We start from the raw sequence: 13,136 nt of genomic DNA, 5'->3' as shown, positions 1-13,136 counted from the left end.
TGGACTCCCAGCCTGAGTGCTCTTCCAGTGCAGCTGAGACATGGGAGTGTTGATAGCAGCTATTGGCCTCACCTGCTTAAATGTGTTCCTAGAAGTACTTGGAGAAGCCAGGATGCGTGTGGTTTGTCCCGATAATTTTCCACTTGTGCTCTGAGCCGCTCTCTGAGCTCGTTCTTTCCCCTTCAGAAAACGCTGGCTCCATCACACAGCGCAGGATGGAGCAGGATAGAGTCTGCTCCAGGTGGCAAAACCTCCTTGGGTTTCCATGCACAGCGTGGCCTGGGGGTGTGCTTGAGCTGAGGTTCATTGTGCTGTGCTCCTGTCCCGTAGCTGTGTCTGCGGGAGGGGGCTGAGGCCGCCCGCCTGCAGCTGCTGGGGCTGGGCTGGGAGCTGGCAGAGCCGTGCTCCAGCTGGCGCCACGCATCTCTGCAGTGACAGCACGGCAAAGGGGCAGACGTGTGGCTCATGGGGAGTTGAACAGGGGAATGTGTTTAGGAAGGAGGAGAAAGCTTGTTTGCTGTGCGGCTGGGGCACGTGCTGGCTGCTTCTGGCGTGTGGGAAGCATCACCGCCAGCTAGCACTGACCCTCTGCATTCAGGGGCTCCTCAGGCGAGCAGCTCAGCAGTGGGACTGGGCTTGGAAGTGCCCCGTCTGCTCTCCACCTGCACATACAGTTTTGTCACACCAGCTCTTGAAATCCTCCTCTCTTGTGATGCTGTGTGCTGGAAGAGCTGTCCGTGAGCTATCGGACACGTGGTCAGCACCTGCTTCATCTCTTGTGGCTAAAACCTGCGTGAAGATCTGCTGAGTGTGCTGGAAGAACAGCTCTTGTGTGTGAAAATGTGGCTTGGATGCTCCTTTTGGGATGCTCCTTTTGCCAGCTGCTGTGCCAGTTGCTGGGAGAGCCAGCTCAGCCCTAGCTGTGCCCAGAGGCTGGTTGCACAGAGCCGTGGCTGCAGGTGAGGGGCACGTGAGAGGCCTCTTTGCCTTGCTTTTTGTGGTTAAATGTAGCCTGGCTTGCACATTTCCCTGCAGCTCCACTGCCCAGTAAATGCATTGTGCTGTTCTTCCTAAATCATTGAACCTTGGAGGCTCTCTGGCAGCTTAACATCAGCTGTTTATTTACTTGGCTGCTTGCTGCGCTTCTCAGCACTTCCCAGCACTCTTTAGCAACAGAAAGTGAAGAAAGGCCGTTTCTGGCAGAAACCGAGGGGGAAATCCAGGCGGGGATTTTGTGCTTACCCGAGCTGGGATTTGGGCAGGATTCAGGCCCTCGCTTACATGGGCAGTGGTCTCAGTGCGGCTTTTCTTTTTGCAGCTAGCAGAGGTATCTCGGATGCTTCTTGTTTCCTCTGTGGAGTTTGTTGTTGTGTCATTGGGGCGTTGGGGATTATGGCAGCGTTTTCGGATGTTGTTGGGCCCCTCAGAAGCATTTCTTTTAGGTGCTGAGCATCCTGGAGGTGCTGCTGCCGGAGCTGGGGTCAGCGCTTCTGTGCTAGGAGCTTTGGGAGGCCCCAGCTGATATGGCTGTGCCTGCAGGCAGATGGCCAGCGTGCTTTGTGGCTTTCTCTCCTGACTTTTTTTTTTTTTTTTATTGGACCCAGAAAAATGGTTCCTGGGATTTTCTGCTGTTGAGCAAGAAAGGTCCCCTCGTGCCCTAGCGGTAGCTGTACAAACCTCCCTGTGGTGCTTGCTCCTGACAAGTTTTTCCTTAATGCTCCCAGCATTAGACTTGAGGCCCCTGGGGTTTGCTCCACTCTCGAGCTATGCATTATTTACCGAGCTGCTCCTCTCCTCCCAGACCTGCAAACGAAGGAGGACATTTGTTAACCATTTCTTTTGCTCTCTGTACAGTTTCCTTGCTGCTAGCTCAGCTGTCTGCCAGGCAGTCGCTCTGCTCGTGGCTGTTGCTGCCCTTTGTTGCTGTCCCTGGCGCTGTGGGCTTCAGGTGGGCTTGGTGGCTGAACCGGGGGCTGAGCGGTGCTCCTCAGGTGCTGCTGCTTGGTGGGTTCTTACAAACATGACTTGGAGGTGTGAGAAATGCTCGAGCTCTGTGGTAGAGCTGTGGGGGGCTGCGTATTTAGGAATCTGTCTGTGGATGAGGAGAAGCAAGAGGCGGGTTCCTCCACTGGAAGCCATTCCAGCAGGTTGTGGTCCACGTTCCAGTGGCAAAACTTCCATCCGAGCAGGCAGCTGCTCCTGGAGGTGCGGCTGTACTGAATCGATGGCCCGGCAGCCAGAATCGCTTGTGGCTTCTGAAAGCGCTGTGTGATGGGCAGGATGGCATCGTGTGGCTCCGGAGAGACTCGGAATTGATGGACCAGGATTCTTCCCCCTGCCACATCCTGGGGTCGTGCCTGTGTTTTTGTTGTTTGCTGTGTTTTTTTGTTGTTTGCTGCTGTGTTTTTGTTGTTTGCTCGCCATGCAAAGCGTGTGGGCAGGGGAGCGCATGTGGCCGGGGGCTGTGCTGGAGCCGTCGGGCTGGGGTCTCATCTTCATCCATTGCTGGGGGTTGTGTTACTGCCCCCTGACCCCACACACGTGCTTGGCTTCAGGACTAAAATAGCAAAGGCAGGGAGCATCCCGTGCTGGATCTTGGGGTGTGGATGTTCTGTGCCCTGAGGAGTTATGGGCAGTGCTGGGAGTGCTGCCAGGGCTCCCGTGCTTGAGGCTTGTGCTATCTGGGAAGGGCTCTTTCTCACCCGTGTGTTGTATTTGTCGAGTACATTGGTGCTTCTCCAGGCCTTTGCGTATCGAAGGTTATGGAAGAGTATTTACAAATATTGATTCTGTGGCTGAATTCTCCTGCAATTTCTTTTCTGCACCGCTGAGACTCCAAGCCCACCACACTGATACACGGAGCTGCCTGCCGGCCTCTCAGTGCCGCCCAGGCGCTGGGGGCAGGCGCTTTGAGTTATCAGAAGTGAGCTTTGCAGTGCAGCGCCTGGGTGTGCAAGTGCACCCCGCGTTGCTGAGGGGCTGGAGCCTCTTGCGGTGCTGCCGTGTTGCTGCTCACATGGCGCCGGGCAGGCGGTGCCGCGGCGCGGTTCCAAAAATTGCGCCTCGCTCTGTGAGCGGGCGCCGGTTGTGTTGCTTGGCGTTAGCAGTGCCGCCCTCACCACGCGTTCATCGGGCGGCCGCGCAACCCCAAGATAAGGACGGTTGCGGCGTCTTCCCGCGCGCCCGCGCTAAGGGACGGCCGAGCGCCGCCCAGGTCACGGCGAGGGGACGCGCGCGCCCGGCGCCCTCCGCGCGTCCCCGCGGCTCGGGGGCGCGCCCCGCGTGCCCGCGACCCCCCGAGCTCGCGCCCCGCCCCTCCCCGGCGCCGGTTGGAGCCGCGGCGGGGGCCGGTGAGGCGCTACCCAGCGTGCCCCGCGCCGGAGGGGAGCTGATTTGCATAGGGGGCGGGGTCTCCCCCGGGGGGCGGTGGTGCAGCGGGAGGCGCCCGTTAGCGCCGCCTGGCGGCCACGCGGCGGGGCTGCAGGCAGCGGGCACCCCGGGGAGTGGAAGTTTAAGGGGCTCCCGCGGCTGAGCCGTGCCCGTGTTCTTCTGCAGGTGGTGCTCCTGGGCATCGACATCCTCTCCGCCCTGGTGTCGCGCCTGCAGGACCGCTTCAAGGCCCAGATCGGCACAGGTAAGGGGCCCGCACGCAGGGTATGTGGGTGCAGGGCTGTGGAAATGCAGCTTGGAAAGAGGCTGAGCCTTTGTAACAGGGGGAAAATAAAAATAATAAACTGGAGGAAATAATAAACCAAAGGGTGTCAAAGCAGTTTCCTTCTGAGAGGTTGGGGTGTCGCTGTGCTCTTCCTGCAGTGCTGCCAAGTTTGCTCGACCGGCTGGGAGACTCCAAAGACTCGGTGAGGGAGCAGGACCAGACCTTGCTGCTGAAAATCATGGATCAAGCTGCTAACCCGCAGGTACGCCTGACGAGCCTTCACAGCGTGCAAGTGAGCAACTGGCTGATGAGCAAGGAGCTGCTTGAGACCTTATGGCTTCAGGCTCTGGTGTTCTGCGGGGTTGTTAATTCTTTCCAGCTTTTCCTTCTATCAGAAGGCTTCTTCCCCTGTGTTCCTGTCCAAAACTCATCTTCTGCTTCTGTAAAAGTATTCTAGCTAGCAGTGAGTTAGGGTGAGTTCAGCAAAGAATAAAGAATTGGCACACCTAAAAATGGTTTCCCACCTGTCCCGTTCTGCCGGGATTGATGTAAAGCTTATGTATGAGCTCCAGGGGTGTTGTAGTGCGTGTCTGCTGGGTGAAACAGCCTCTCTTTGTCTGTTTCCTTTTTCCATGTCTCACCTTCTCTTGTCTTCCGCAGTACGTGTGGGATAGGATGCTAGGAGGATTCAAACACAAGAATTTCCGGACAAGAGAAGGGATCTGCCTCTGCCTTATCGCAACACTCAATGCGTAAGTCCAGCCTCCTGCAGACCCGAGCTGTGCACTCAGGCTTGCCCCAGGATTCATGCTAGTTTCCTTCTGTTCTTTGTTGCCAGATCTGGAGCTCAGAGCTTAACGCTGAGTAAGATAGTGCCACACATCTGTAACTTGCTTGGAGATCCCAACAGCCAGGTAAGTGTTTGGTGCGAGTTGCTTCTTAAAGGTGTGCTGATTGCCCTCATCAGTAATTGGGGCTCTGGGTTCTGGCTGATGAGTTAGCTGACCATGCTGCCCTCGGTGAGTGCTGACTGGGAAATTTTGGTTAATTTTGAATGGGTAAGGTTTGAAATATGTCTCCAACAACATCTAAATCGCATCAGAACTTCAGCAGAACAGCATCGGTCTGCAGGTGATGTGAACAGAACAAAAACCTGAGTGCAAGGGAAGCTGGGGGATCTCTCTGGGCCCAGTGCAGCATCTGAGCACCTTCAGATACAAACGCCTCTGGGCAGGGAGGGCAAAATGGGACCAGTCTGACAGCCTAGCCACAAGTTGTGTGAGGAGATTGTGAGTAAGGGCTGGAAGCAAGCTAAGCTGGATGGGAGCCTTAAATTCACAGAACAAGTCAAAAAGACGTACTGGAAAAAAGAGCCTGTCACTTCCATCTGCTTTCTGGGGCAGGCGCCTGGGGAAAGGGTTTGTGTTGGCCGTATTTCCATGGCTGTTAGGGCCTCCACTTGCTAAATCATCTTGTGCCCGAGTTGGTCAGATACAAATCTCTTGTCTGCGAGGGTGCCTTCTGAGCCGTGGGACGTCTGAGCCTGCTGATGCTCGGTCAATGCTGCCCTCTCTTGGTGAAACGTGGTGCAGAGCGAGATCCATGGCAAGCGCAGTGTTTCTCCCTTTTGTTGGGGATGTGAGAGGCTTTTGATTGCCATTTCAGACGGAGTGTTTTTTTTTTTTATTTATTTTTATCTAATTAAGAGCTTATGTAGCACGGTGAGCAGCAGGTAGCTATCATGTAAATCCTGTTATGCTTCTAGAGAAATAAAATTGAGCCCTGACGTTTTGCTACTGCTATGGCAGCTTAAAGCCAGCGTGGTGGTAGGGGCAGCCTGCCTCACCCCCTGTGGGGTTCACCCCGTCCCCAAACAGACCTCTGCGAAGCTCAGCACAAACCTGCAACCCTTCGGGGCTGCCCTGGGAGGGCACTGGGGGCCAGCTCTTCCCGTGGGAGGTAGAGGGTAAGATATGCCCAGGAGTCAGTTTTGCAAATGAGTGTGGAAAACATGCAAAACGATTCAGCAGGGAATCTAGGCTGTGTTCCTTCCTGGTGCTGGTGAGCTACCTCGGACAGCAGGTAAAGCACAGGGTGTGCAGCTACTGATGGCCTCATGCTGCTGCTTTGCTGTGCTGCTAAGGTGAATTTCATTTATCATCAGGTAAAGATTGGCCAGAGGGTCGGAAGCTTTTGGTACTTTGACCCTTGTGGTATTTTTGCTTCCTCTGCTGGCAATATCCAGCCCAGAACCAGCTTTGTGCAGGAGCACTGGGTCTGGGGGTTCTGACTGGGAAACTGCTCTGCTGGCAGCTCACTCAGCTTTTCACATGGTGACTCAGGTGCCTGATGATCCCTCCCTCCATATTTTATCATCAGCACGGAAAGTTAGGTAAAATTAGACCTCCTGATACTGCTAATGGAATACACTGATACCGCTAGGAGCAGAGGCTTTTGTGATCATGTGTATGGGGCAGCTGTTGTTGCTGGGAAATATGCAAATCTCCTTCTCCAAAGTAGGGCAGGGATTTATTTATTTAAATTAAAAAGATGACTGATTTCTCTCCTATCCGATGTTCAGGTTCGAGATGCAGCAATAAACAGCCTTGTGGAGATCTACAGGCATGTCGGTGAACGTGTAAGGGCTGATCTCAGTAAAAAAGGATTACCCCAGTCTCGGTAAGTTGAGAAGATCCTTATGTTTTAACTATTTTTGTGTGTTTTTTTAATCCCCTCCTTTTTTACAAGGTTTCATGTGCTGCATGATTGAACCATTTCTTGGGATCAGAGTTTTTCTTTCATCCTTACATGCACCTACCTGTTTTTTTCGTTTAACGTGGATCCTGTACCTTTGTCTAAGTATCTCAAAATTATGGCCACGGCATCTCTTGAAAGCTAACCAGTTATCCGAGTTGAGATGTAATGTGGTGTTTGTCCTATCTCTCTAGAGAGGGCATTTAAAGTAGCCTGGGTGTATGTGACTTACAGGGTTGTCATCTGGAGAACCCTGTAGTCAGTGTCATCACTTACAAGGCTTTATTAAAACAAAACAAACAAGGCAAACGTAAACAGGCTGTCTGTGTCTGCCACTAAATCATACTCAACATTTTAGTCAGTGCTAGTCGACTTCTTGGGGACAGATACTTAGTGTAGGGCTTGTGATCTTTGACAATGTGAAATCCAGGAATTTGCTGTGTTTTTGTTTTTTAAGCCTGTGCGTTTCTGAGACCTGATGTGTGAGGTGGTTACATGAGAGCCTTTATTCACCTCACCTGCAACTTCCCCAGCTGCATCCTGGGCTGTGTGTGCAGCTGCCTGGGTGGCGATTTGTTTCTGTGCTTCTAGTTTTGCTGCCGTTCCCAGTGTGCAGGATCAAACATGGTTAGATGAGAGGATGGAGGAGATGGCAGTGTGTCAGTGCACAAAAAGGCAGCAGGGAAAGAGGTGGTTTCAGAGGTGGGGTGTGATACTATTGCCTCTTGTTTTCTGGTGAAAGCATCTGCTGCACCATGGCCTAAAGGGGAATGCTCTCTAGGAGGGAATAATGAGGTGGGGTAAAGATCTGCTCTGTTGGGCCCATGACATGATTAGGAAAGAAATGTCATGGGCAAACAAGAACATTGTGCAAAGTTTGCATTTTTTTTCCTGTTGTTTTTCTGCAACCAGTTAAAAATAGGCAAAGCGGTAATGAACTGGAAATGCATTTACAAGGAGACCTGCCACATCTTCGGTAGTGCAGGATTTCCGATCATATTTCTTTTGTCTGTATAGTATCACTGTTTTTTTTTCTTTATCAGGTATTGGACATTGTGATATTTTTTTTTAATAATTTTGAAACAACTTCCTTCCATATTGACGTTTCTGACGGTGTTTCCAATGATGTGAATGAAGCAAAATCTGTCCTGTAATATCTTAAATAAGAAAGTTCCTAAAAGTTAAATTCAACTACTGATTGTAGATTTATTTCTTTAACTTTCAAACAGGTTGAATGTAATTTTTACAAAATTCGACGAGGTCCAAAAGTCTGGAAACATGATCCAGAGTTCAGGGGGTGAGTAGAAGTGCCTGCATTCTTTTTGGTGCCTTCAGTTGGTGAGACTATGGATGGAAAAATAGTGTTCTGCTAGGAAAAAACAAATATGGGGGATCGTTCGGAAATATACACACAGCTTGATTTGACATTTAGTTAGTCTGCTCTGTGCTCCTGGTAGTATTAAGGTGGATTTCAAGAACAGAAGGTATTGCTACCTCTGTTTTCCTCTTGACTTCCATTAGCAAAATACAACTTCTGTTTTCAAGTCCATGGGCATCTTTCTTTAAATTGATAGCAAAATAAATAGTACATTAAGAGAAAAAGACTTTTCAGTTTTAATGCCCTACAAAGCACAAGGTGTACATACTAACGTAGTGTCCTATTTAATACTCATACTGTTTAGGAATTGTATTTTTGCAATTTCTAAGTTTGTATGCTTTGTATGAGTATCACTGGTAACTAGAGTGAAAGCTCTTATAGGAACTTTCTTTTTGCACTTGTCCAAGCGCAGAATTTTGCTTGCTTTAAAAACAAGTGTCTTGTTACTGCTTTTCTTATATCATTCATTTTTAGAAATATTTTTGAGGTGCTTTCTGTTTAAAGGAGGGAATTCATCTTTCTGCCAAGAGCTGAGTAGAGCAGAGATGGAAAAAATGCGGGTTCAGTGCTGCAGGTTCATTTTATTCATCAGGAATGAATAAAATGGACTTACTTGAAAATTAAGTTGTATTTTGGGTTATTCCAAAATGTCATATGATATTCCCTTCTCCATCTGTAAATGATGAAAACCTGTGATGGGTTCCTCTGTGTTGGAATGGGTTAAAACTCCTCTGCTTTTGCATAATGTAGGAAAATACGGTCTGTACACGTAGATGGTGTTATGAGTGGTCTCATCTGCTCATGAGTGCAGCTGAGGTGCAAATCTCCTTGTACTTTTTTAAAAGGAGAAAGTAAATATTTAATCCCTTAGCAAACACCTTGAGGTTTACAACCTCTAGATGTTTATTCTGAAATCCTAGCTCAAACTGAAACAAGCATGCTCTTGATCCAACTTCCCTGCTGTCCACAGGCTAGGCTATGGTAGGAATTTTGTTTTGCTGGCAGTGGAATGGACTGGATTTTCAAAACAGGAAAAGTTCACGTGGTGTATCATACCCTGTAGCTTGCTGTTCTCTGTGCCTTGTGAGATGAGTTGCTACTTTGCCATTTTAAACAAACGATGTGCTGGGATGATGTCTGTGGGTGGGATTTCTGCTGGGTCTTTCCTCTCTGAGGAGGGGAAAAGTTTTGAGTGGTTATTGTGCCACTAGCTAAATTTAAGCTAAATTTACTCAGGGTTTTTCAAAGCCAAATGAAAGTGATTTTTGTAGAAAGTCAGGTATGTCACAACTGATTAGAAGAGTATTAATATGAAAGAGGTGAGATAACGTGTAAGAACTGAACTTCAGTGAAGAGTGAAAAGCTAGAGTTAAATTGGATTTACAATGCAAGTTTTAGCTCTGCAATTATTTTAGGATATGCAGGATCCTGAGCAGTACCTGAGCCGTCACTTGCTAATGGTTGGCTTCTGAGAGGTGGTTCTGGTCTCCAGACTGAATGTCCCAGCATATGTTATGATGTGATTCATAGCTGCTGGCAATCTTGAAAACATCAAAAGAAGCAAGATGGGACAATAGGGATGACCTTTCGTAGGCAGATGATTCTTGGTGTGCCATCTCTTTCCAAGAAAGCAGACCATATGTTTTAAAACTCAGTCAAGGAAGGATTCCTTAAGAACATGACCTTTTTTTTTTCCCAAAAAACAAAAAACAAACAAACAAACAAAAACCACCAAGAAAGTAAAGCATCTATCTGTATTAATTTATTACTTTTAGGCTTTGCTGAAAATTTAGTTTTCCTCTGGCACCATTCTGATGAATGTGACATTTAAATCCCTTGCTGAGGACCTCACACACCCTGTCTCATGCCCTTGACTCTACCAACAGTCTTTTTGTGCTTCCCAGCACAAATACTTCTGCCTTCCTCACTCTGCTTAACCCAACCTGATTTCTCACTGTCCTTGCCTGTGCAGTGGCGGGATGCAGTCCCTGGTGTGTTAGCATTTCTCTTCTGTTGAAACTCCTGAGTGGGCACTGAGACCAAAAAGTAGCATGAGGGAAGAGGAGTTGGGGAGTGTGGAGGAGCGCTGCAAGGTGCAGGAAGGATAGCCTCTCCTGTTGGTCTACCAGGACGTTCTCCATCTTTTGCCAAGGATGAGAAAATCGGTAGTTTATCTCTTCAAGGTTGTGTAAGCCAGTGATGAGGCTCATCTTCACCCATGGTCACAAGCTTGTTATGACCTAAAGGCAAGTCCTGTAGGGTTTCCTATGTCCCTGATGCCTCCTGCAGCTTTTGAACAAAGGTGACATTTTCAGCATCTGTCACCAGGAAGAACGATAAATATTGCATGACCGAAGGATTAGCCTTTCTCAGGCAACAGCTGTCTCAGCATTGTTAGTCCTTTGCTTCTGGCAGAGCACGGTATTGATTATGAGGATGCCTACCTGTTAGTGTTGGGAGCACTCCTTTTAGTTTGTAGCTCCCAGGCCTTTCCTACAGCAGCAGCAAACACGTGAGCACGCTGCTAGCCCTTGGTAAGTGACGTTACATGGCCTGGATGGGATCACTTCAGGCAATGTGGTAGATTTCCACCAGGTCTTAAAAACTCAGGTTAGTGCCTCTCTGCACCTACCTTGTTCTGTTTCCAGCTCTACACAGCCTGCGTTCGTGTCCCAGAGGTTTTGGGAAGCAGACAGGCAGATGTTTGTGCAGCCTGCAGCTCTGTAAGCACTCGTCAGCATTGCAGAAGATGCAGCAGCACCTGCTCACGCTGGATTTTCTGCCCTGGATGCTCCCTGCATGAATAAAAGCAGTTTGTTACTGAGCCCTGGCCCAGGACAGCTGGAGTGTGCTAATTACAGCAGGGTTTGAAAATGGTTGGCAAAGCTGGCTTCTCGCACAACACAGTGTTACTGGGCAGGTGGGAAGGTGAGAATTGTTTCTGAAAGGGTAAAGCATGCCAAAATATCTGGTCAAAGAAGAATTTGGGTTAAGAGTGATCCTTTAGATTTCAGGTTACTGCTTGGGATGAGATTTATGGACTGCTCCCTCTGGTGAGTGGGATCGATGCTAGTGCTGCTGGTCACTGAAGATTCAAATAAAAAAAAAACAAACAACTGCAACAGCATTGTTTGGATATCAGGAGTAATTTGAAGATTAGTAAGGTTTCTGTAAGTTGCTAAAGACTTCTTTTAACTGATGCTTTCTATGACACATACACAGGTGAACAACATTTTATTCAGCTTACAAGTGAAAGTCCTTTAAAGAACAGGATGTGTTCTGATCCCATCTGTAAAACAAATGAATCAGCTCTAATCAGACCGAGCTTTGTAAAGAACCAAAGCTAGGAATTATTTCCTTATATTTCCTTTTGTCTGTTGTGGTCCAGTAGTGTTGCTTTGGCTTTATCTTGGTGGCTGATTTTTTTGGCTAGGTTTTGTGTTCGCTGTTGGATAACAGAAGAATCGAGCGAGTGGCGGGGTGGGGGAGGTTTGCATTGTGCGAGGTGTTTCGTGAGGAGGGAGGGAGGTTTTGGTATGCTGAAGTATGCTGCTTGTTGCTAGGCTACCAGCAGACCTGATGTCTGGAATATGAAGTTAAAATCCACATTGGGTTTCTCGATGATTCGTGGTGCATCTCTGTTTTGTTATCGGGCCTGTAATTAGTCAGCCTCTTGAAGCAAAAATTATAGTTTTTCCCCCCTTCAGGCTTTCAGCAAGCTAATTATTTTTTGTATAACTGCTTTTGCTAATTATGCAGATGCCTTTTTCCCCTGGGACAAATACGTTTTCAGCATGAAAGAGCCAATAATTGCCAGCGAGTCAGCTGCTGTCTTCGCGTGGCATTGCGTGATGATCTTTAATTGGATGTGATACAGGGAGAGGCTAGTGGGCATAAACAGGCTTTCATTTACTCAAAGAAATTCATGCTGCACAGGCTTCCTCGGCCTCATGTCTGGAAGGACCTGAGCATAAAGCATGCGATTTTTTTTCTGTGGGTTTGAATTGTCTTGAGTCTACCAGGAGCCTGGAGAACTTTGTATTCAAGATTAGGGACGTGCTAAGCGATCTGCTGAGAGATACAGATGGATAGGAAATGATCCAAACCAGAGCTATTAATAACCACGCTGCTTTGGTGCATTTTTCATGCTCTTGATCATTATGGTACCATAATACCATGTGTTAACGTGAGACATGTGTATGTATGTGTTTATTTTACGTGATGTGATTTCTGTGAGGCCCTTCTGCACAGGTGTGTGCAGGGACACTGCAGTGGTGTGCCAGTAACGTGGGACCTGTCAGTATGAAGGGGACCGAACTGCCTTTTCTACACAGAATTTTGCATTTGTTCAGGAGAGCAAGACTTAAAAACAGTGGAGGTGGTAGCGGGCTTGGGCTGCAAGGAAATGAAACAGGAGATGTAACACCAGCAGTCTGGAGCTGAGATCTCCCCCCACGTATGCTTACACACAGTAAGGTGAGAGGAGGATGCAGCTTTAGTAGTTGCCTGGTTTTGTTAGGTTTCTAGGAGTAAGCAGATTAAAACGGTGCTTAAATAGCAGAAGTGATGATTCCAGTTGCTGAAAGCCTGAGAAGAAGGAACAGAGTTATTCCTGAACAGAACCACTTCTGTATTTGAGGTGTTGTTAATCTAAGATAAGTAACGCTACTTCTTGGGTCGATTCTCTTTTGGTTTAAGAGAAATTTGACAGCTCAGAGGCAATTAGCTGAAAATTACCTCTTCTAGATTCCCATGTCACGCTAGTAATAAAGCTAGTTACTGGGTGTCACTTTGCTATTTATTGTAAGGAGAAAAATAACCAAGTGCTGCCATGTGCCTGTGGGTGGGACATTGTTTGTTTGTCAACACACATCCCAGCACCAGAATTAGAGTGGAAGGAGGGGTGAGTTTCTGTGATATCACAGAGAGGTTTTGAACTGACAAACACCGTGCTGTGCTTCTTGCATTCATGCCTTGTTGTGCAATTTAATTTTCCATTACGGCTTGTTCTCTATTTTGTTTTCAAGTTGAAATAGAAAATGAAATAGGAAATTAAATTGACTCAGCATTCCCTTGCTATAAAAAAAGCAAGGAAAGACCCTTTTATCCCCACAGGGGATGAGAAAGTAATAATGTCTATGATTCAAAAATCAGTGCTACCAGCTGACTGCACATCCTTGTGGAAGATATAAATGGGCAAGAGCAGCTCAGTTTCCTTCCTATTACACAAATTTGTAAATAAGCACATTGCCTCACTCTGGATTTAAAATCCTTAAATTTAAAGGGGAGTGATGTGAGCAAACAGGCAGGGGAGGACAAATGGTGCTCAGCTGAGTGCTGAACAGGCTT

At 48.1% G+C, this 13,136-nt stretch overlaps 1 protein-coding gene and 1 non-coding gene across 7 annotated transcripts in view; one reads left to right on the top strand and one right to left on the bottom strand.

The window, feature by feature from the left end:
* CLASP1 (cytoplasmic linker associated protein 1) overlaps window positions 1-13,136 on the top strand; it is a 148,359-nt gene that overhangs the window by 19,724 nt on the left and 115,499 nt on the right. For all 6 annotated transcript variants that reach the window (XM_072040768.1, XM_072040764.1, XM_072040767.1 and 3 more), the window contains exons 3-8: window positions 3,556-3,634; window positions 3,814-3,917; window positions 4,316-4,407; window positions 4,494-4,569; window positions 6,237-6,334; window positions 7,639-7,706. In XM_072040768.1, coding sequence (XP_071896869.1) covers window positions 3,556-3,634; window positions 3,814-3,917; window positions 4,316-4,407; window positions 4,494-4,569; window positions 6,237-6,334; window positions 7,639-7,706 — 517 coding nt within the window. The remainder of the gene's footprint in view (window positions 1-3,555; window positions 3,635-3,813; window positions 3,918-4,315; window positions 4,408-4,493; window positions 4,570-6,236; window positions 6,335-7,638; window positions 7,707-13,136) is intronic.
* On the bottom strand, window positions 3,046-3,163 carry LOC113844230 (U4atac minor spliceosomal RNA). The gene has a single exon (XR_003498634.2). It is a non-coding gene; the product is annotated as a U4atac minor spliceosomal RNA (small nuclear RNA).

Source organism: Anas platyrhynchos, chromosome 7, assembly GCF_047663525.1.
Source record: "Anas platyrhynchos isolate ZD024472 breed Pekin duck chromosome 7, IASCAAS_PekinDuck_T2T, whole genome shotgun sequence".
NCBI lineage: Eukaryota > Metazoa > Chordata > Aves > Anseriformes > Anatidae > Anas > Anas platyrhynchos.
This window is presented reverse-complemented; position numbering and strand designations above follow the sequence as displayed.